Source organism: Rana temporaria, chromosome 8 (assembly GCF_905171775.1).
Source record: "Rana temporaria chromosome 8, aRanTem1.1, whole genome shotgun sequence".
In the NCBI taxonomy this organism is placed as follows: domain Eukaryota; kingdom Metazoa; phylum Chordata; class Amphibia; order Anura; family Ranidae; genus Rana; species Rana temporaria.
The window spans coordinates 15,001,491-15,025,989 of NC_053496.1; the positions used below are offsets into that span (position 1 = coordinate 15,001,491).

Below are 24,499 nucleotides of genomic sequence, written 5' to 3' on the forward strand. Positions count from 1 at the left end.
CTCATGGGATGTGTAGTTCTGCAACAGCCGGAGGGCCATAGTTTGAAGATCCCTGCCTTAGGGCAAAGCAGCGCTACCAAATAATTCTGTGCACCGCAGGGGCGGACCCAGAGTCTAGTCTCGGGAGGGGCACTGCCAGAATATTTTTTTTAGGGTAATTTATCTGGGCTTTGGCTGGTGTTAGTGCTTTCATCATCATGGCACCATTGTTGTTATGGTGTCAGGATGATTGAAGTGCATTATTTCTATTATTACATTGTAATATAAAATGAAATAGTTCAACTCACCATAATGCAGAATCAGTGGGAGCCTCGAGTGTGTCACTTTCCACGTCGACCTGCCTTCAGATGCGGATTGTCACTTGCCACGTCCCTGCCACAAGTTCCGGATTGTCACTTGCCTGCCACCAGATGCTGATTGTCACTTGCCATGTCACCTGCCACGAATTGCAAATTGTCACTTGCCACATGTTGCAGATTGTCACTTGCCACATCACCTGCCAAATGTTGCTGATTTTCACTTGCCACATCACCTGCCACATGTTGCTGATTTTCACTTGCCACATCACCTGCCACATGTTGCTGATTTTCACTTGCCACATCACCTGTCACATGTTGCTGATTTTCACTTGCCATGTCACCTGCCACACATTGCAGATTGTCACTTGCCACATGTTGTGAATTGTCACTTGCCACACGTTGCGTATTGTCACTTGCCACGTCACCTGCCAAACATTGTGAATTGTCACTTGCCACGAGTTGCAAATTGTCACTTGCCACGTCACCTGCCACACGTTGCTGATTGTCATAATACTCACCTCCGATCAAAGTCCCGGCAGCCGTCCTCTTCCAACGCTCGGGCAGCCGACATCTTGCCCGGTGGTTACTTCCGCGTATCGCGGCTCCGGCGCTCTGATTGTCTGGAGCCGCAATGACGTCACTCCCGCGAATGTGCACGGGAGCCGGCAGTGACGGCGCGGCCTCAATGAAGAACGTCACACTACAGTGCGCCTGCGCCGCTGTCTACGGCTCATGCGCATGCGCCGTAGACAGCGTCGCCCATGATTTTAGCAAATATCTGTGGAGGTTTAAGGAGATATTTCTTGCACCTACAGGTAAGCCTTAATCTAGGCTTACCTGTAGGTTAAAGTGGTTGTAAAGGGTTTACAACCACTTTAAGTAATGCTTTGGATATATTCATTTCTATAAAATTTAACTGTCAAAACCCCCGGTATGTTTCAGGCAGACTGCCTGAGCCAAAATCTTCTTACTGTAGTTGCCCAATAATTCAGCTTTAAAATGTTGGATATATTTTTCTAGGTAGCTGATTGTATTTTGCAATTTTATAATACCGTATTTATCGCGGTACAACACGCTCCCGCCTATACCGCGCACCCCTAAAGTGACCCCCAATCCTGTGGAAAAAAAGTTATTTTTGTACTTACAGTTTTGGTGTCTTGCGCGGCGTCCATCGGCGGCCTCGTCGGGTCCGGCGTCCTTCTGCGGCTTCGGGTGTCCTTCTGCGGCTTCGGGTGTCCTTCTGCGGCTTCGGTGTCCTTCTGCGGCGGGTCTGGTGTCCTCTTCGGCGGGTCCGGTGTCCTCTTCGGCGGGTCCGGTGTCCTCTTCGGCGGGTCCGGCATCCTTCTGCTGGTTCGAGTGTCCTTCTGCGGCGGGTCTGGTGTCCTCTTCGGCGGGTCCGGTGTCCTCTTCGGCGGGTCCGGTGTCCTCTTCGGCGGGTCCGGCGTCCTTCTGCTGGTTTGGGTGTCCTTCTGCGGCGGGTCCGGTGTCCTCTTCGGCGGGTCCGGTGTCCTCTTCGGCGGGTCCGGCGTCCTTCTGCTGGTTTGGGTGTCCTTCTGCGGCGGGTCCGGTGTCCTCTTCGGCGGGTCCGGTGTCCTCTTCGGCGGGTCCGGTGTCCTCTTCGGCGGGTCCGGCATCCTTCTGCTGGTTCGGGTGTCCTTCTGCGGCGGGTCCAGTGTCCTCTTCGGCGGGTCCGGTGTCCTCTTCCGCGGGTCCGGTGTCCTCTTCGGCGGGTCCGGTGTCCTCTTCGGCGGGTCCGGTGTCCTCTTCCGCGGGTCCGGCTGTCCTTCTGCTGGTTCGGGTGTCCTTCTGCGGCGGGTCCGGTGTCCTCTTCGGCGGGTCCGGTGTCCTCTTCGGCGGGTCCGGCGTCCTTCTGCGGCGTCCTCGCGTCCTCCCCGCTCGTTTCCCGCGCCGAGTTTTGAATACTGCGCCAGCATATACCGAGCGCAGTACACTCGGGCAGGCTCGGCAACTGTCGCGCTCACGTCCTGGACGTGACCGCGGAAGAAGCCGAGACTGGCCGAATATACCTGAGTGTACTGCGCTCGGTATATGTCGGCGCAGTATTCAAAACTCGGCGCGGGAAAGCGGGTATCGGCGTATATCGCGCACCCACGATTTTGCCCTGATTTTCAGGGCAAAAAAGTGCGCGATATACGCCGATAAATACGGTAAATAATATCTTGTATACCATCCTGGACTGCGACATGTAGGCAAGTGCAGGCCATGTAAATGAATTACCTCCCAACATAAGATAAAGGGAGATAAAGGAAATAACTCTATTTAAAGTGTGTCTTGGCAAAAGAAACCCAAAAACATTATTTGGTGAGTACATCTCTGCAGTACATGCACACCTGCCCATGTTTTGTCTCCTTAAAATGCAGCAAGTACAAAAAAAACACCTATTGATCCTGCCAGAAATACGATGAGCATCAACTTCCTGCTTTAGTTGACATACCTGCTGTACTGAAATCCCAAGCAGTGTTAGCAGTCTTTTGAGAATTTTCTTCCCCAGACAGACCCCCCCTCCCCTTCCTTATATTGTGGATATGAGAATTTGCCAACTCAAGCAAGAAAATAAGAGCACACTGAATTTCTGCCAGATCAACAGCTATTTTTAACTTTTTGGCTTCATTTCCATGGACGTTTTTACAGCCACTTTTTTAGCCTTTTTTACAGCTTAAAAACGCCTGTCCATGTTTATTTTATTTTATTTATTTTTTGAGCTGGAGCTCCAAAACGCAGCGGTTGCGGTTTTTAGCGTTTTTGCGCGTTTTTTTTAGTTTTTGAGCGTTTTTTAACGTCTGGCGTTTTTACAGCTCTAAGGCTGGAGCTTCAGAACGCACTGGTCCCATGTTTTTTTTGCAGCTTAAAAACGGCTCAGCCATCTACAGCTCAAAAACGTCATGGGCCATAGACTAACATGGAGAGCCGTTTTTAAGCTGCAAAAACGTCCAAAAACGTCCATGGAAATGAAGCCTTTACCTTTAACCACTTGCCGACCAGCTACTGTCATTATACTGCGGCAGGTCGGCTTGTTCCAGCAAATTGCCATATGTGCGCGTCGGCTCCTTTAAAAACTATAGCAGGCGCGCACGCCCTGCATGGTGGGGGACTCAATGCGCGTGGCCGGCGGCCGCGATGTCTACCGACCACCCACGATCATAGGAAAGAGAGCCAGAAGGGGGATCTGTCAACGTAAACGGACAGATCCCCGTTCTAACAGGGGAGTAGCGAGAGATCTGCTGTTCCTAGAGATTAGGAACAGCGATCTCTCGCCTCCTCCAGTCAGTCCCCTCCCCTCACAGTTAGAAACACCTCCCTTGGAAAATATTTAACCCCTTGATTGCCTCCCTAGTGTTAACCCCTTTCCTGTCAGTAACATTTACACAGTAATCAGTGCATTTTTATAGCACTGATCGCTGTATAAATGTCAATGATCCCAAAAAAGTGTCAAAAGTGTCTGATCTCTCTGCCGCAATGTCGCAATCCCGCTAAAAATTGCAGATCACCGCCATTACCAGTAAAAAAAAAAATACTAATATATATAATAATATTGTCTTTTTTTTTTTTCAAAATTATGCGTCTCTTTTTGTTTATAGCGCAAAATATAAAAACCGCAGAGGTGATCAAATACCACCAAAAGAAAGCTCTGTGGGAAAACAAGGACATCAATTTTGTTTGGGTACAGCATCGCACGACCACGCAATTGTCAGTTAACCGGTTAAGACCCGGACCAATATGCAGGTTAAGGACCTAGCCCCTTTTTGCGATACGGCACTGCGTCACTTTAACTGACAATTGCGCGGTCGTACGACGTGGCTCCCAAACAAAATTGGCATCCTTTTTTCCCACAAATAGAGATTTCTTTTGGTGGTATTTGATAACCTCTGTGTTTTTTATCTTTTGCGCTATAAACAAAAATAAAGCAACAATTTAAAAAAAAAATTCAATATTTTTTACTTTTTGCTATATTAAATATCCCTAAAAAATATATAAAAAACTTTTTTTTCCTTCAGTTTAGGCTGATACATAGTCTTCTACATATTTTTGGTAAAAAAAATTACAATAAGTGTTCATCGATTGGTTTGCGCAAAATTTATAGCGTTTACAATATACAGTAGGGGATAGTTTTATGGCATTTTTAGTAATAATTTTGTTTTACTACTAATGGCGGCGATCAGCGATTTTTTTCGTGACTGTGACATTATGGCGGACACTTCGGACACTTTTGACACATTTTTGGGACCATTGTCATTTTCACAGCGAAAAGGGCTATAAAAATGCACCGATTACTGTGAAAATGGCAATGGCAGTGAAGGGGTTAACCACTAGGGGGCGCTGTCGGGGTTAAGTGTGACCTCATGTGTGTTTCTTACTGTAAAGAGGCAGGGCTGGATGTGTGAAATCAGTGATCGTCGTTCCCTATATCAGGGAACAGACGATCACTGCCACTGCCACAGAGAAGAACGGGGAAGGTTTGTTTACACTCACCTCTCCCCCGTTCTTCAGCTCCTGTGACCCGATCGCGCGACACCCCTGGTGATCGGGTCCGGGGGTCCCACGGGCGCGGTCACGGAGCTTTGACGGCGCGCTCGCGACCCACGGCTGGGCTCTTAAAGAGGACGTATGTATACGTCCATGTGCCCAGCCGTGCCATTCTGTTGACGTATATAGTCGTGCGGCCTTTATGTGGTTAAAGCGACGCAGTGCCGTATTGCAAAAAATGGCCCGGTCATTAAGGGGGGAAATCTTCCGGTTTGTAGGTGGTTAAGAGAAATGTGTACACATTGCAGCAGTGATGTACTGAATATATTTCTTTTTATTTCACCCAGATACAGGAATTCAGGGCCAACAATGTAAGCATTGTAAACTAAGGGATGCATGGAGCTCTAGCTGTGGACTATGATGTTAGTGGTTATGATTAGTTGATTATTTACACTGTAGTTTCATTATTTGACCTAGTTAGACCTCAGTTTGTAGGAAGAACGACTGTTTACTGAAAGGTTAGAGGTCTAATCAACATCGAGTAAAACACGCAAACACAGATAGGTCATTATTCTGTATACAGTATATTCCGGGAATGGGTTATTACTTCACTTTCCTCTACTCAGCTGTTTTACATAAGAAAATACTGCAATTTAGTGAACTGGACAATGTCCCATTAATGATCAGCCTTTCTTAACCTTTTTTTTTTTTGCAGAGGGACCTCTGAAATGTTCAGGCTATAATTTTCAGAGCCGCTGGCTCTGATAGGCACTTCCTAAGCCAACCAGGTGCCGTTATTCAGATGGCCGGCGCTCAACAGGGGGCCGGCCATCTGAATAGTGGGCGGCAGTGACAATACATGGATTTATGCAATGCATAAATCCATGTATTGTATTCAGTCGTGGTGCAGGAGCGAGAGGGGGCGGCGCTCCTGCGCCCTCTATGGACGCACCGCCACTGGCAGGCACCATTAAATGGCAGGTCAACCAACCAAAGCTCAAGGAACCCTAGTTGAGAATGGCTATACTAGATCCTCAAAGGGTTCTACTGATCTTCATTTAGACACGTGCATTCGTTTTCGTCCGAATTTCTGGGATTTTTGCTTTTGTTTTAACAAACGATAATGAACGCGCAGAATCCGAAAGATTATTTTCATTTCATTGCGACAACAGTTCGATATAGATAGAAGATTCAACAATAGCGATCTGTGTCTATCAAATCTGCGGTCAAATGTGCCTAACCCAACTATATTAGTTCAAGATTATTTGACATAGAGGGAAAGATTGGACACTATAGAGACTAGGGATGAGCCGAACAACCCCCCCCCCCCCCCGTTCGGTTCACACCAGAACCTTCAAACGGACTGAACGTTCACGCAAACATTTAGAACCCCATTGACGTCTATGGGACTTGAAAGTTCGAATTTAAAAGTGCTCATTTTAAAGCCTAATATGCAAGTTATTGTCGTAAAACGTCTTTGAGAACCCGGGTCTTGCCCCAGGGAACATGTATCAATGGAAAAAAAGTTTTAAAAACGGTAGTTTTTTTCATGACTCCTGAAATAACGACCGTTTTTAAAACTTTTTTTCCATTGATACATGTTCCCTCGGGCAAAGACGTTTTCACAGGCATACTGTAGACACCCAGCAGGTACAATATTTAAAGGAATTTTTCTTTTTTATTTAAGCATCATTAAAATCACTGCTCCTGAATCTTTAGGTGCATACTACAGAGCACAGGGCCAGTACACACCAAGTAGCTTTAGGTGCAAACTACAGAGGACACAGGCAATAAACCACGTAAGAATACTGAAGCTAGCACAATCACCTGCTTGCCAGTAAATTAGGAAGAACTGATCTAGCTAAACTATACAGTGTATAAATATATGTACAACACCTGGGATGTATATATATCCTCTACACACTGTAACATTAACTGACTAGCCTGCCTGCCTGCTCTATCTACCTGCAAAAAATTACACTCTCTCTGTCCTCTTAACCACCGCAACACACTACACAAGGCCGACCTGCAGGCGGCCTTTTATAGTGTGGGGCGTGTACTAAACCCCCCTGAGCCATAATTGGCCAAAGCCACCCTGGCTTTGGCCAATTATGGCTCTCCGTTTTTTGCAAGCTGTGATTGGCCAAGCATGCGGGTCATAGTGCATGTTTGGCCAATCATCAGCCAGCGATGCCGCAGTGAATTATGGTCTTTGAAACGTAACTCGAATTTGGCGCGAACGACCCGTTTTGTTCGTATTTCGACGAACGATCGAACATACGATGCTCAAGTCGAACATGAGTTTGATTTGAATACGAAGCTCATCCCTAATAGAGACATGAATAATTGACGAAGCAGCTAAAAACATACGATTGCCACGAGTGGACATTTATGGTCAAATGCTCCGCCCATAGGCTATAGAAGAATTCTAATGTTGATTGACCAATAATAATAATAAATATAATTATTACGAGTGTCATACAACATTAGAATTCTTCTATAGCTTGTGGGCGGAGCATTCGACTGGAAATGTACGATCGCGGCGTTGTACAGTTTAGCTGCTTCGTCAAATCTTCTTAGAACATTCGACGGACACTATTAGCCTTCAATTGACAGATTCGACCTTAATTCGGATTTTTGGATTAACCACTTGCTTACTGGGCACATATACCCCCCTCCTGCCCAGGTGAAATTTCAGCTTTCTGCACTGCGTCGCTTTAACTAACAATTGCGCGGTCGTGTGACGTGGCTCCCAAACAAAATTGACGTCCTTTTTTCCCCACAAGTAGAGCTTTCTTTTGGTGGTATTTGATCGCCTGTGCGGTTTTAATTTTTTGCGCTATAAACAAAAAAGAGCGACAATTTTGAAAAAAATACAATATTTTTTACTTGTTGCTATAATAAATATCCCAATTTAAAAAAAAAATAAAACACATTTTTTTTCTCAGTTTAGGCCGATACGTATTCTTCTACATATTTTTGGTAAAAAAAAAAAAATCGCAATAAGCGACTGGTTTGCGCAAAAGTTATAGCGCCTACAAAATACAGAATTATTATTTTTTATTATTTATTTTTTTTACTAGAAATGGCGGCGATATGCGATTTTTATTGGGACTGCGACGTTATGGCGGACACATCGGACACATTTATACTGCGATCAGTGCTATAAATATGCACTAATTACAGTATAAATGTGACTGGCATTGAAGGGGTTAACACTAGGGGGTGGGGAAGGGGTTAAATGTTTGTCCTATATTGTGTTCTAACTGTAGATGGAGGGGGGTGACTGGGGGAGGTGACCGATCTATGTCCCTATGTACAAGGGACACAGATCGGTCTCCTCTCCAGAGACAGCACTGCTGTCTCTGTGTAAAACGGCAATGAGAGATGATCTCATATGTTTACATATGTTTGCTTAGAGGAGGCATTCTGACTACTTTATATTCCACATTATCTATACAAACCAAAATCCAGTGAGATGGTTTTATGTTTCTTGAATATTATAGAATCTTCTTACTCCTCTCAACATCCCCATGTACATTATGGGGTTGATTTACTAAGAGCAAATCGACTGTGCACCTTGCAAATGCAGTTGCAATCATTTTCTCTGGAGCTTAGTGAATGTGGTAATTCACTTCATAAAAAAACACCCTATTAGGTAAAAAATAAAAATGAAATAAAAACTACATTTTTACTTGCATACGATTAGATGATGGAAATCAGCAGAGCTTCACCACAATCACTGAGCTCTGATGAGAACTGAACTTGCAAAGTGCACAGCAGTCGCGGCTGGTGTTTTTTCTTTTTTTGTGGAGGTAAACAATCAACTCAACCCCCTTCCCAGTCGGTCGGGTCACTGGGGTCATGGACAGCACCCCCCCTAAGGGTCATTCAGTCAGTAGTCGGGCCACACACTTACCCCATCTTGCAAGCAGTGCTCTGTGCAGCTTGCAGCTTTTCTCCGGGCTGCGGGTGACTGCTTCCTTGCTTCCCCTGTGTCTCCTCCCTCCTCCTGGCAGGCAATCTGATTGGTTCTCCTTTTGGTCAATCGGGTGATGGTCCCAGCACCCGCTTCCTGATTGACCGGGAGGAGAGTCAATGTTGCAATAGCGAATATTAGCAAACAATAAAAACCGCAGGGGTGATCAAATACCACCAAAAGGTAGCTCTATTTATGGGGAAAAAAGGACGTAAATTTTGTTTGGGAGCCACGTCGCACGTCCGCGCAATTGTCAGTTAAAGCGACGCAGTGCCGAATCGCGAAAAGTGCTCTGGTCAGGAAGAGGGTAAAATCTTCTGGGGCTGAGGTGGTTAATTAACTATTCTAACATTAGAGTGTGATGTATGATGCGCATGCTAATGGACACGATACCAGTGCCAAGGTTACTGCCTCCCAAAATGTGGAACTCCTTCTGATGTAGACTCATTAATTAATTTCCTGACAATCTCAGGGCTAACCCATTCTACCGTCTGATTCAAATTAATAAGGTGAAATATGTGCAAATCTACAGACAAAATAAATTCCACATCTCACCTCTCTCAGCTTCAGTCCCAACAGGAAGAGCAAGCCCTCCTCACTTTAGTTTTATTAAAAATACAACATCACAAAAATGCATTCTCATTGGTCAACCCAAACAATTCACACCCACTCCATCCTCAGTACCACCCTCGGACCCACCCATTCACCCATCCCCTCTGTAGCACATGGCACATATTGCTAAAGTCCAAGAGCCATCTTTATTTCAGACGGTAATATGACCTATAGTAGCGAGGAGATGGAAGTCCTTATTTGGAAAACAGTTCTGCTTTTCACAAGACACCAAATCCCTTTGGTGGGCTGAAGACAGGAAGGGGGGATGGGCCGGAGCACACATTCCAAAGATGAGAAACAGAAGGAGAAAATGTAGAGGCCTCTGAACAAAACAGCTTTCCCTTGTATTTTCAATGCTGAGTTCATTACTTTAAAACAATATCTGATAAAACTTATCAAGGAAAATAAGCAGTATTGATCATTCTCATACATACATATGCATATATAAAAAGAAATATGGAAATATAAAAAGAAATTAAAGGAATATAAACCGAGAAACATTTAGTGGTACTAATAAAAGAATAAGCTCAACTTATCAAATAGAAATTTTATCCAGATCTATCGTACTTCCACCAATCAGATAAATTCCAAATAAATAAAAAAATAGGATGACTAAAGCCCTGTACACACGATCGGTTTGTCTGATGAAAACGGACAGATGGACCGTTTTCATCAGACAAACCGATCATGTGTGGGCCCCATCGGTTTGTTTCCCAACGGTGAAAAAAAAAAGAACACGTTTTGAACTTTTCCTATGGATAAAAAAACGTTAGAGAAAAACAATCGTCTGTGTGGAACTCCATCGGAGAAAAATCCATGCATGCTCAGAATCAAGTCGACGCATGCTCGGAAGCATTGAACTTCATTTTTCTCAGCACTTTGTTGTGTTTTACGTCACCGCGCTTGGACACGGTCGGATTTTTGACCGATGGTGTGTAGGCAAGACTGATGAAAGTCAGTTTCATCGGATATCCGACGAAAAAATCCATCGGATTAGATTCCATCAGATATCCGATCGTGTGTACGGGGCTTTATTGTTCTGTGAATATTTTTAAAAAGTCAGTGAATGGTTTGAATACATTACATGAACAAATATTCTGACTGACTTTTAAAGACAAACAAATGTTGCACAATTCTTTTATATCTGTTGTTTTTATGGTTTCTAAAATACACTCTCATCTTCTCAGGGACTATGCGGTCATCTTCCCTTCCGAGATTCGCTCCCAGCATTCTGAAACCCTATGTATACACCTGGAGGGGGCTCAGGGGGAGAGCAGAGTACAGATATCCTTACATCTGAAAGAAAAGAACACAACCCTTGTGGAGAAGAGCTTCAAGCAAGACTCCATATTCACCTGTGTTCCAGTCAGGGTAACAAAAGTCTGCATTTAAAATAGGCATAAAGTTTGGCCTGGAGGAGAAAAGTGGACAGGGGGTCTACATGGCTAAGGGGATGATTAAGATGTGGGGGCTGTGGTAAGGAGTGAGGTCCAACCTGACTGGGGTTTGAGAGTCACAGGATCCTGTGGAGAATGCTGGGACTTCATCCCAAGAAAGTGCAAGTGGTGATGGTTGTTTTCCCACCTGCCCACCCCTTCAGGTAAGGTTTGAGTGAATACTGAAAATAGAGGAGATGGTAAGAAAATTGACACAGCTTGGCTTAAGGTGGTAGTAAAGCCCCCTGGTTCACTTGTACCCACAGGTAAGCCTATAATAAGGCTAACCTGTAGGTACAGTAAATATCTCTTAAATGTGCACCATTTAGGAGATATTTGCTATAGTAGCAGCCGGTGACGTCACCGGTGCAGAGCCATGATTCCCAAGCGCATGCGCAGTGATGTCATTGCGGCTCGGCCATTCAAACAGCCAAAGGCCAGGAACCTGGAAGGAAGACTGGGTGAAGATTGACGGCTTCGTTCCAAGACCCCTTTCCCACCGAGGCGCTTTCCAGGCGCTATAACGCTAAAAATAGCGCCTGCAAAGTGCCCTGAAAGAGCCGCTGCTGTCCCTCCAGTCTCTCCAGTGTGAAAGCCCTCGGGGTGCGCTAGCAGAACGCTAAATAAAGTCCTGATAGCAGCATCTTTAGAGCGGTGAAGGAGCGGTGTGTGTATACTGCTCCTCCACCGCTCCTGCCCATTGAAATGAACGGGCACGCGGCTATACCGTAGGCAAAGCGCTGCTGCAACATCGCTTTGGGGGTGGTTTTAATCCCTTTTCAGCCGCTTGCTCTAATACGTGAATCACCGTTATTGTACGTTGCCTCATGTAATGGATATAGCAGGCGCGCACGCCCACGGCATGGCCCCGGAGCGTACTTGCGTGCTCGGCCGGGCGCGACGTCCGCCGGCAAACCCGCGATCGCTCAACACAGAGGCAGAATGGGATCTGTCAGTGGCAGTGACAAAGTGGATGTGACACTGGCAGATCCCCATTCTGACAGGGGAGCTGAGAGTGATCGTCGGCTCCTAGTGATTAGGAACAGCGGCCTCTCTCTTCCTCCAGTCAGCTGAGCCTCCCATACAGTTAGAAACACCTCACAGGGAACACATTTAACCATATGATCAGCCCTGGTGTTAACCCCTTCACTTCCAGTGACATTTATACAGTGATCAGTGGCTATTTTTAGCTCTAATCGCAGAGGTGATCAAATACCACCGAAAGAAAGCTCTATTTGTGGTAAAAAAAGGCCATCAATTTTGTTTGGGTGCAACTTTGCACGACCGCACAATTGTCAGTTAAAGCAACGCAGTGCCAAAATGGTCAGCTTATCGCAAAACATGGTCTGGTCATTAAAGGGGTTGTAAAGCTTTGCGTTTTATCACCTTAATGCATTGGCTCCCGCTGCTGTCGATCAAATCAATGACACGGCACGGTGGGGCTGAGTGATACACTTGGTGGCTATGGCCGCCACTGTATCACACGGGAGTGCTCCCACAAGCTAACCCCCTTGGAAGAGCGCTTCCCAGAACAGGGGTTAGCTCTTGCGGGGAGGAGCCAAGACAGTTGCCGAGGGACCCCAGAAGACGAGGGTCGGGGGCCACTCTGTGCAAAACAAGCTGCACAGTGGAGGTAAGTATAACATGTTTGTTATTTAAATAAAAAATAAAAAGAACCTTTACAACCCCTTTAAAGCGGTTGTAAACCGCATATATAATTTTTTTTTTTTTTACCTGGAAGGCAAAATGCATAATCAGCTAGTATGCACCGAATAATAGCTGATTATGAAATACTTACCTCAAAACGAGGTGAACAACACTTACCTGGTTCACGCCGAGCGAGATGTCATCTTGCTCCGGCGTGTCTTCCGGGTATCGCCGCTCCAGCGCTGTGATTGGCTGGAGCGGCGATGACGTCACTCCCGCGCGTGCGCGCGGGAGATTTAAAATCGGCAAGGTCCGGCGGCTGCCGGATCTTTTGCCGTGGATTCCCCCCTGCGCATGCGCCGCCCTCATTGCGAGGGGAATATCTCCTAAACCGTACAGGTTTAGGAGATATTCTTTATACCTACAGGTAAGCCTTGTTATAGGCTTACCTGTAGGTAAAAGTCAAAAATAAAGGTTTACAACCGCTTTAAGAGGGAAAATTGTTCTTTACCTACAATCTTTGAATTATGTGGTTTGAGCTGCATGACCCGAGAGGTGGTCATGATGTTTTATTAATATGCAAGATTGTATGATGATTTTAGTGTGTCAATTTCCCTTACTTTTTTCTAAAATAAATAAGTATTTTGATATAAATGTGATATACAGCGGGCTGTGGCAATTATTTTGTTCACTAATGATGATGGGATTAGAGAATTTTCTTTTTTTTTTTTTAAGAAAAATTGACTTTGTAGGCACATAAAAGTTATCAAAATTGTAATAGTCACACAGATACATTGATGCATCTAAAATCAAATAACAAAATATATAGCAATTACGCCAAATGGTTTCCCTGAGAATATACCCCGTCTGCACAACATAATTGATGCGGGGCTGTAACGAAGAACAAAGCCCGCGCTAAGTGGAGTATTGACTCCTGGGTGTAGCCAAATGGATCCTTGGAGAGTTTAAAACAGCTCTACATGTTTTGCAATTTAAAAGATATCGCTTGTTCAGGAGCTTCTAATTTTTAGAAGAATAAACTTCAATTAGAATATAGTATAAAACATACAATATAAAAAACACACAGCGTGTACATAATACATAGATATAAACATCAATATACTGTATAATAGTACATGTGAACTCACGAATAAATGGTGCTACAGAAAGTGTCAATGGTTGCCCATACTCAAACAGCGCTGCGGCCAGGGATGGACTGGCCAGTGGCCATTGGGACTTCCGGAAGTTTCCCGGTGGGCCGATGGCTTAGTGGGCTGGCTTCAGTGACAGCGGACTGCCGCCCGCCTCCGCTCCTCTGTCTCTCCCTCCCTGCAGCGTTGACCTCCTCTCCCTCCCCACAGTGCTCACCTGGGGGGGGCAGAGAAGCATGGGAAGGACCAGAGGAGCATGGGGGGGGGGGGCCATAAGGAGCATGGGGGAGGGGACAGACAGCTAACTCAACAGCTATGGCGTGGAAGTTTCTCACTTCTGCCTAATCTTGTCCCATGGGGGGGCACCGAACTGATTCTTTGCCCCGGGTGAAATAATGTCTAGCTTCCCCACTGGTACTGCCTATAAGAATACCAGTACCAGCCGTTCTACTCTAATAAAGTAGAATGGCTGGTGAAGGGGGAGAGGGGGCTTGGGTGGCCGGGGGGGGGGGCAGGAGTTGTCCGGCCGCCATAGGAGAGACCTGTCAAAGTGGGCCAGTCTGGATGAAGTCCAGGGCCAAATTTTTGTCCCAGTTCAGCCCTGGCTGCGGCTGCACCAAACCCCCCTCAATTGAGGGGAAGACTAATGAGGATGATTGAGGCTAATCAGGTTTTTACTTTTAAGTAACATGTCCTACAAAACAACTCTAACCTATTTTTTGTTTTCTTGCCAAGGTCTTCAAGTCTGTAGAGCCGGAGGTGGTCGCCACATTGAACATCTCCATAGAGAATGCAGGGGAAACTATAGTGAAGAGCAGTAAAGTTCTGGTGAAGAAGACAAGATCCAGCCTTCTAGTTCAGACAGACAAAGCTGTGTACAAACCAGGACAAACTGGTAACTGTTCTATAAATATTTGTAGGCATGTTCTATTCCAGGAAATAAGCAAAACAGTTAGATGCATGTGCCATACGCAAGAAAGTCTACACCAGGGGCATTGCTAGACCCGAAAGTCCAGGGCACATGTAATACACAGAGCAAGGCCATGAAAATGGCATAACAATCCCTATATTTTTTTTAACCAAAGAGTATTAAAAACAAGACAATATTTATTATTTTTTGCTGCTGTGGACATAAATCATAAGGTAGTACAGAACCATGCTTAGCTTGTAGGCAGGTGCAGTCTAAATTTGGCACTGTAGGTGGTGCTCGTCTGCAGCAGCTCCGGTAGAGTGGGAGAGAGAAGGGCCACGTTTACCTCTTCAGGAAGCTTCCCATTTGGGTCAGTTCGGCCAGGCTGCACTTTGCTCCTCGTGGCAGACTGTCGGTATCCCTGAGTTTTTTGACCACTGCCTATATGTTGTATGGTTTTAAGTGGCACCAGAAGCGTGAGCCTCCTGCTGGGGCTGTTTATGCTGTTGACTAGGGATGACTAGGGATGAGCCGACACCCCTCAGTTTGGTTCGCATCAGAACCTTCGAACGGACCGAACGTTTGCGCAAACTTTAGAACTTCATTAAAGTCTATGGGACTCGAACTTTGAAATCAAAAGTGCTAATTTTAAAGGCTAATATGCAAGTTATTGTCCTAAAACTGATTTGGGGACTCGTGTCTTGCCCCAGGGAACATGTATCAATGCAAAAAAAAGTTTTAAAACAGCCTTTTATTTGGGAGCAGTGATTTTAATGATGCTTAAAGTGAAAAAAAATTGAAATGTTCCTTTAAATATCGTACCTGGGGGGGTGTCTTTATTATGCCTGTGAAGTGGCACGTGTTTCCCGTGTTTAGAACTGTCCCTGCACAAAATTCCCTTTCTATAGGAAAAAAAGTCATTTAAAACTGCTTACAGCTTTAATGTAATGTCTGGTCCCTGCAATATGGATGAAAATCATTGAGAAAAATAGCATGGGTGGAGTCAGTGACCTCATCATCCCCTCCCTCCTCATCACTGTAGGAAACCTGGCAGTATGCTGCAGCTGGGGGGAACATGACTGCCAGATTGCTGTCCTTCTTGGGCACCCCCTCTCTCTGGGCTCACGTTACTGCCTTCCTCTAGCTGGGTACCATCATTGGAGCCTTCAAAACGCTGTGTATCCTCCTGCAGCATGTACCCAACACTGTGGTCAAACAGTTCCGGGGACTCCTCAGGAGGACATGGTGGGGCTAGGGAAGGAGTGACTGATGCAATTGAGCAGAGGGAAGAGGCCGTGTTGGCAGCTGCTTTGCCAGACAAAGTACCCTGAGCCTGGGTGAGAGAGAATGAGGAGGATGAGGACGGCTTGGTCATCCACTCTACCAAGTCTTCGGCATGTTGCGGCTGAACACGGCCAGCTGCCGAAAAGAAAAGGACGAGCATGTCCCACGGCCACGTGCTGACGAGGATGCACCGTGTCCACGACCAGCACTGTTGCTTTTAGACACAGAGCTTGTTTTCCCTCTTTTATCGGCTCGTGACTCCCTGCCTCTCCTTGTTGTCCTTCCAGACATACTAATGGCCTGCAGGGATATGTAGTTGCACAAATACTGACAATACTTGCTGATCACTGCCTGTGGTATTAATATGAGAACACCAGCAATTGTCTTCTCCCGCCTGTTCCTCCTCTCGTCCTCTGCTATGATTGGATGCCTGATAGGCATCCAATCACAGCGCCTGTCATTTTTAGCCAATCAGGTGACAGGTAACACAGACCCGGCACACCTGATTGGCTGAAAGGGTTAGTAAAGAGAATTCCTTTGTTATGCTAACATACAGCTGAGTGACAAGCGAACGCACAGCGTTGCGCCCCTTCTCTCACATTTTTGGACGCCTATTAGAGCCAATGGCTTTAATCAGGTGCTTCCAAAAAACACCCCCACCGCTGTTATTCAGGTGCCCGATGCCCAAAAAGGGGACGGACACCTGAATAGGGTGTGTCAGCAGCGACCATAGATAGATTCATGCAATGCACGAAGAGAACAAAAAAGTCTTTAGGCACTAAAAACTGGCAATCATTGAAAACAATTGTGTCATATAAAAAAAAACTGGACCCCAGTGCAGCTGGCAACTTTTGGAGAAGGTGGACGACAAAAATAAACAAAAACACAGCGCTCAATGGGACCAGTGAAAGGAGAACTATTGCAATTGCTGTATTCATTCAAGTTCATTTATTGGATGCGCGCTAAAATTGATATAAAATCACAACTGTCAATGAGAATGAGATAATAAAATGAATCATTTAAAAAAAGGAAGAAAACTCATAATCATAGTTGAAGTAGTTCAAAACTTTGGGCCAGATCCAGAGAGAGAGTACGCCGGCATATCTACTGATACGCCGGTTTTCCTTCAAATTTTCCTGCGTCGTATCTTTAGTTTGAATCCTGAAACCAAGATACGACGGCATCTGGGTTCGATCCGACAGGCGTACGGCTTCGTACGCCTTAGGATCGCAGATGCAATACTTTGGCGTCCGCTGGGTGGAGTTCACGTCGTTTTCCGCGTCGGGTATACAAATGAGCTTTTTTTGACAATCCACGAACGTACGCGCGGCCGTCGCATTCTCTTACGTCGTCTCTAGTCGGCTTTTTCCGGCGTATAGTTAAAGCTGTTATTTTGCGGCGTATAGATAGACTTGCCATGTTAAAGTATGTCGTTCCCGCGTCGAAATTAGATTTTTTTTTTGCGTAAGTCGTCCGTGAATAGGGATGGACGTAAGTCACGTCTAAGTTCAAAAAATGACGTTGTTGCGACGTCATTTCGCGCAAAGCACGGCGGGAAATTTCGAAACGGAGCATGCGCAGTTCAATCGGCGCGGGGACGCGCTTCATTTAAATAAATCACGCCCCCTACCCGCCGATTTGAATTTTCGCCGCAAGAAATACACTACGCCGCCGTAACTTCTGGCGCAAATTCTTCCTGGATTCGACTTAAAGCCAGGTAAGATACGGCGGCGTAGCGTATCTCTGATACGCTGCGCCTGTCCATTTCTATGTGGATCTGGCCCTTTGTGTATACGATACCGTTTCGCACTGAAAATAGTGCTTAGTCATAGCTATGACTAAGCACTAGTTTCAGCACGAAACGCGTCAATAGTCGGGTTTTATTTTATTTTGCTGTGACTTGTAGTGCTGTCCTTCTTTTAACCACTTCCCGACCTCCTCATGTACATTTACGTCGGCAGAATGGCACGGACAGGCACAATCACGTACCTGCCTAGACGTGGGTGGGGGGTCCGATCGGGACCCCCCCGGTACATGCGGAGGTCGGGTCCGCTCGGGGAGCGATCCGGGACGACGGCGCGGCTATTTGTTTATAGCCGCTCCGTCGCGATCGCTCCCCGGAGCTGAAGAACGGGGAGAGCCGTGTGTAAACACGGCTTCCCCGTGCTTCACTGTGTCGGCGCATCGATCGCGTCATTCCCTTTATAGGGAAGACACGATCGATGACGTCATTCCTACAGCCACACCCCCCTACACTAGTAAACACACACAAAGTAAACCCTAACTCCTACAGCGCCCCCTGTGGTTAACTCCCAAACTGCAACTGTCATTTTCACAATAAAGAATGCAATTTAAATGCATTTTTTGCTGTGAAAATGACAATTGTCCCAAAAATGTGTCAAAATTGTCCGAAGTGTCCGCCATAATGTCGCAGTCACGAAAAAAATCGCTGATCGCCGCCATTAGTAGTAAAAAAAATAAAAAAAATAAAAATGCAAAAAAACTATCCCCTATTTTGTAAACGCTATAAATTTTGGGCAAACCAACCGATAAACGATTATTGCGATTTTTTTTACCAACAATAGGTAGAAGAATACGTATCGGCCTAAAGTGAGGAAAAAAAAAATTTATATATGTTTTTGGGGGGTATTTATTACAGCAAAAAGTAAAAAATATTGCATTTTTTTCAAAATTGTCGCTCTATTTTTGTTTATAGCGCAAAAAATAAAAACCGCAGAGGTGATCAAATACCACCAAAAGAAAGCTCTATTTGTGGGGAAAAAAGGACGCCAATTTTGTTTGGGAGCCACGTCGCACGACCGCGCAATTGTCTGTTAAAGCGACGCAGTCCCGAACTGTAAAAACCCCTTGGGTCTTTAGGCAGCAATATGGTCCGGGGCTTAAGTGGTTAATAAAGGCTACAAATTGTTCAGAGTGCGGCTGTCCAGAGACAATTTTTGTTCCTGCTTTGCTAAGTGCATTGCCTGCACCTGAGTTGTCTGCAGCGGAGGATATTTATCTGGGTTCCCACCTGGAGCGGCTACTCCCTTTTCCATAACTCCAAGAACCAAAGGGTTAATGTCAGCAAGTGTGCTCCGACTCCTGGTCTTAGAAGGCTGATCCAATGGTATGGTATGCAGCCAGGATTGGAAATGGGAAGACACCGCTCCTCTGTAGTACAACTAATAGCTGGGTTGTGGGTATCAGGCTCGCTCAGCTCCAGGGAGTGTATTGTAGGCCGCACCTGACGGGTATCCACGATCAAACAGGCTGATCAGGCAAGCCGAACGCTGTATTTCACGGGAGGCGCTCTGAATGACGGGCACTGTATCCGCTAGACATGTGCAGGATGAAAAAATTTGTTTCATTTCGATTCGTTATTTAATTACATTTGTTTAGTTAAGTTCGTTGCATTCATTACATTCGTTTTCGGGATTCATTTCATATTTGAAAAAAATTCTACCGCATTCGAAAAAACTCTACCGAATTCGAAATAATTCTAACGCATTCGAAAACAAATCTACTGAATTCGAAAAAAAATATCAAATTCGAAATAATTCTACCACATTTAAACAAAACTATATATAACCATTTCCTGAAATTTGAAATTCGTATAGAATGAAATAGAATTTGAATAGAAAAGATTAAAACAGAATCGAAAAGAAGAACAAGAGAATAGAATAAAATATAATATATATTAATTGATTCTATTCTGTTCTATTGTTTTTCTAGTTTACTAACTTTTCTATTATTTTCTATTATATTCTAATCTTTTCTATTCCAATTCGATTTCATTCTATATGAAATTCGAATTTTGGAAAATGGTTATATGTAAAAAGAAAAAATCGAATGTGGTAGTTTTTTCCAATTCGGTAGATTTTTTTCAAATGCAGTAGATTTTTTCTAATCAAATAAAATTTTTCGAATGCAGTAGACTTTTTAGGAATTCGGTCAAAAAAAATTCAAATTCTAATATGAAACTGATCTTTTATAATCTTTTCTATTCAAATTCAATTTTATTCAATAAGAAATTCTAATTTCGTATAAAATGAATTCAAATTCGAATAGAAAAGATTAGAATGGAATAGAAAAGAAAAACAAGAGAATAGAATAACATATATTATAATTGATTCTATTCTGTTCTATTTGTTTTTCTATTCTTTTATATTTTAGTTTCCATAAATTTAAATTATTTTCCAATCTATTCTAGAATTCAAAGTTATACTATTCGAATTTCGGAAGACTGTCATGTTCTATTTTATTACAATCTATTAACTTCTATTCTATTCATTTTGATTCTATTGCTTTATTGTTTTATATTCTATTTTATTGTAGTTTTTAGAAAATCGATTTCTATTTTTTCAAATTCGATTCCAATTCGAATTTCGTTTTTTCAAATTTGTTTAAATTCGTTAACCACTTCCCGACCGCCGCATGTATATGTACGTCCACAGAATGGCACGTACAGGCAAATGGGCGTACATGTACGTCCCCGCCTTTCCGCAGGTCGGGGGTCCGATCAAGACCCCCCCGCTACATGCGGCGGTCGGATTCCCGCGGGGAGCGATCCGGGACGACGGCGCGGCTATTCGTTTATAGCCACTCTGTCGCGATCTCTCCCCGGAGCTGAAGAACGGGGAGAGCTGTGTGTAAACACGGCTTCCCCGTGCTTCACTGTGGCGGCTGCATCGATCGTGTGATCCCTTTTATAGGGAGACTCGATCGATGACGTCAGTCCTACAGTCACGCAGTGTTAAAGCGACGCAGTGCCGAATTGTAAAAACACCTTTGGGCATTTGGCAGCATATTGGTCCAGGGCTTAAGTGGTTAATTTTGTAATTCAGAAATTCGGATGCATACGAATTTCCGAATAATGAAAAAAATCGTCCGAATTCGAAACGAAACAAAATGCACATGTCTAGTATACGGCGACAACCAAAATCAGGAATCAACGCCGGGACGAGGAGTGCACAAGTGCTGGGCGGGTCGCTAGCTGTTATAGTGGCGACCCTAGCTTACATGTTTCATGCGCCTGCGTTTTATCAAAGCCAACTTATCAAAGCAATGCATGAATCTATCTATGGGGATTAGAGCGGTGCAGGAGAGGGGGAGGGGGCGGTGCCCCTGCGCCCTTTATGGACGCAAGCCCGCTGATGAAAACCCTGAACTAAAACCCTGGAAATACTTTTTAAATAATTAGGATAGATCCAATCAAATTATAACATTTTATATTTGACTTTTACAGTAAACTTCAGAATTCTATTCATTGATGAAGATCTTCAACCCAAAAATACTGTGGTAAGTAAATGTCTCCTGGGAGAAATATGGGTGGGGGGGGGGGGGGTGATATATTAGCATCTTTATTGATAAGGGACTTCACTAACCGTTATTTTTATCTAAAATAACATCATAACATGGGACAAATGACATTTCAGGAAATCTTAAACAAGCCTAGCGGAAGCACCTGCCCTGTCTGCAGTGCGGTGTAGCCGGTGTGGATTACAGATCTCTGTCTGATCCTGGTGTTTAACCACTTAAGACCCGGACCAATATGCAGGTAAAGGACCAGGCCCTTTTTTGCGATTCGGCACTGCGTCGCTTTAACTGACAATTGCGCGGTCGTGCGACGTGGCTCCCAAACAAAATTGGCGTCCTTTTTTTCCCACAAATAGAGCTTTCTTTTGGTGGTATTTGATCACCTCTGCGGTTTTTATTTTTTGCGCTATAAACAAAAATAGAGCGACAATTTTGAAAAAAAAATGCAATATTTTTTACTTTTTGCTCCAATAAATATCCCCCAATTTTTTTTAAAAAAAAACTTTTTTTTTCCTCAGTTTAGGCTGATACGTATTCTTCTACATATTTTTGTTAAAAAAAAATCGCAATAAGCGTTTATCGATTGGTTTGCGCAAAATTTATAGCGTTTACAAAATAGGGGATAGTTTTATTGCATTTTTATTATTCTTTTTTTTTTTTACTACTAATGGCGGCGATCAGCGATTTTTTTCAAGACTGCGACATTATGGCGGACACTTCGGACAATTTTGACACATTTTTGGGACCATTGTCATTTTCACAGCAAAAAGTGCTATAAAAATGCATTGTTTACTGTGAAAATGACAATTGCAGTTTGGGAGTTAACCACAGGGGGCGCTGTAGGAGTTAGGGTTCACCTAGTGTGTGTTTACAACTGTAGGGGGGTGTGGCTGTAGGACTGACATCATCGATCGAGTCTCCCTATAAAAGGGATCACTCGATCGATGCAGCGCCATAGTGAAGCACGGGGAAGCCGTGTTTACATACGGCTCTTCCCGTTCTTCAGCTCCGGGGAGCGATCGCGACGGAGCGGCTATAAACGAATAGCCACACCGTCGTCCCGGATCGCTCCCCGAGGGAATCCGACCGATGCATGTAGCGGGGGGGGGGGTCCCGATCGGACCCCCGACCCACATCTAGGCAGGGACGTACAGGTACGCCAATGTGCCTGTACGTGCCATTCTGCCGACGTATATCTACATGCGGCGGTCGGGAAGTGGTTAAAGCGACACAGTGCCGAATCGCAAAAAGGAGCCAGGTCCTTTACCTGCATAATGGTTTTAAACCATAAAAATTTGAAATAACAAGAAAAATGAAAAATTCCTTTAACTATACTGTAGTGCCTAGGGGGGTACCCTTAGTCTGTCTGTAATGTGACACATCTGTACCATGTATAGAGCCTGCTGCAGCAATAATAACATATATAAAGCCAAGAAAATTACATTTTTCATTCAGGCTTTCATTCTTTTATAAACAATGGCTTGGGTAGCCAGACTTTCTATCAAATAGGTGTAAATAAATATAACTAAAGGTGTGTTTTAGTAACCTGTCTGTTTTCTTTCTCTTTCAGTTTCCAGTTGTACAACTACAGGTAAAATATTTAACCCGTATGCAAATAAACTATTAAACATATATATGTGTAAAGACCAGAAGGGGAAGGATTGGGACACTTACGGACCCCCCACTGTATATAAACGTCCTCTTTTTAAACATGGATATCTCAGTAACGGCAGCAGCTGCTGCCACAACTGAGATATCCATGTTTTCAGCTGGCGGCCGTGTAAACGATAACGGCGGTCTCCGCGGCGGATTCGCCGCGAGATCGCCGTTATCGGTGGCGGGAGAGGGGCCCCCCCCTCCCGCCGCTTTTCCGCGCCCTCCGCCGCTTACCGGAGCCGTCGGTAGCGGCGGAGGAGATCCGATGCTGCCGCCTGGAGAGTGAGGACTTGAGTGAGGGCAAGATGGCCCCCACCCGTCCTCATAGCTCTGCTGGGCGGAAGTGACGTCAAAACGTCAGTCCCGCCCAGCCTCTTAAAGAGACAATTTTTTTTCTGTCATTTTTTTAAATGACAAATTTTCATTTAAGCCTAAATATGAGATCTGAGGTCTTTTTGACCCCAGATCTCATATTTAAGAGGACCTGTCATGCTTTTTTCTATTACAAGGGATGTTTACATTCCTTGTAATAGGAATAAAAGTGATCATTTTTTTTTTTTTTTATATTTTAGTGTAAAAAATAATAAAATCAATAAAATTAAATAAGAAAACAAAAAAAAAATTTTTTTAAAGCGCCCCGTCCTGACGAGCTCGCGCGCAGAAGCGAACGCATACGCGAGTAGCGCCCGCATATGAAAACGGTGTTCAAATCACACAAGTGAGGTATCGCCGCGATCGTTAGAGCGAGAGCAATAATTATAGCCCTAGAGCTACTCTGTAGCTCAAAAAATGCAACTTATAGAATTTTTTAAACGTCGCCTATCTAGATTTTTAAGGGTAAAAGTTTGACGCCATGCCACGAGCAATTTTAAAGCGTGACATGTTGGGTATCATTTTACTCGGCGTAACATTATCTTTCACAATATATACAAAAATTGGGCCAAATTTATTGTTGTCTTATTTTTTAATTCAAAAAAGTGAATTTTTTCCAAAAAAAGTGCGCTTGTAAGACTGCTGCGCAAATACGGTGTGACAAAAAGTATTGCAATGACCGCCATTTTATTCTCTAGGGTGTTAGAAAAAAAAAATATATAATGTTTGGGGGTTTTAAGTAATTTTCTAGCAGAAAAAAATGTTTTAGTCTTGCAAACACCAAATCTGAAAAACACCTGAGGTCTTTAAGTGGTTAAATGAGACCTGTGGGTGTGTGTAATGATGTGGATATGTCACATGAAAGGCAACTGATTGCCAAAGATCCCTAGGAACAGTACATGATAGTACAATTAGAAAACATGATTAGACCATATAATAATAAAGCATTCGTGGTGTAAAAATTCAACATAAGTTGATATAATCATATAAATGTAATAATAATAAAAATGTAAAGGAAAATGTTTTTTCACCTTAATGCAATCTATGCATTAAGGTTGAAAAAACATCTGATGCTGCCCCCCCCTGAGCCCCCCGTTATACTTACCTGACACCTCGAAAGTCCCGCGTGCGGTCCCGGGATCCTCTTCGCCGCTCAGCCTGGCTGCCTGGCTAGAGCAGATTGATTGAGAGCAGCGCAGCCATTGGCTGGCGCTGCTGTCAATCACATCCAGTGACGCGGCGCGCCGAGGGGCGGGGCCGAGTGAGGCCCCGTACACACGAGAGGATCCATCCGCTGGAATTGATCCGCGGACCGGCTCCAGCGGATAGATCCCCTGGTGTGTACAATCCAG

General features: G+C 44.5%; 1 protein-coding gene across 2 annotated transcripts in view; it reads left to right on the top strand.

Moving 5' to 3' along the window:
• Window positions 1-24,499, top strand: part of LOC120946694 (alpha-2-macroglobulin-like) — a 135,479-nt gene that overhangs the window by 4,404 nt on the left and 106,576 nt on the right. For both annotated transcript variants that reach the window (XM_040361322.1, XM_040361323.1), the window contains exons 2-5: window positions 10,563-10,746; window positions 14,345-14,504; window positions 21,049-21,101; window positions 22,690-22,710. In XM_040361322.1, the coding sequence (XP_040217256.1) occupies window positions 10,563-10,746; window positions 14,345-14,504; window positions 21,049-21,101; window positions 22,690-22,710 (418 nt within the window). The remainder of the gene's footprint in view (window positions 1-10,562; window positions 10,747-14,344; window positions 14,505-21,048; window positions 21,102-22,689; window positions 22,711-24,499) is intronic.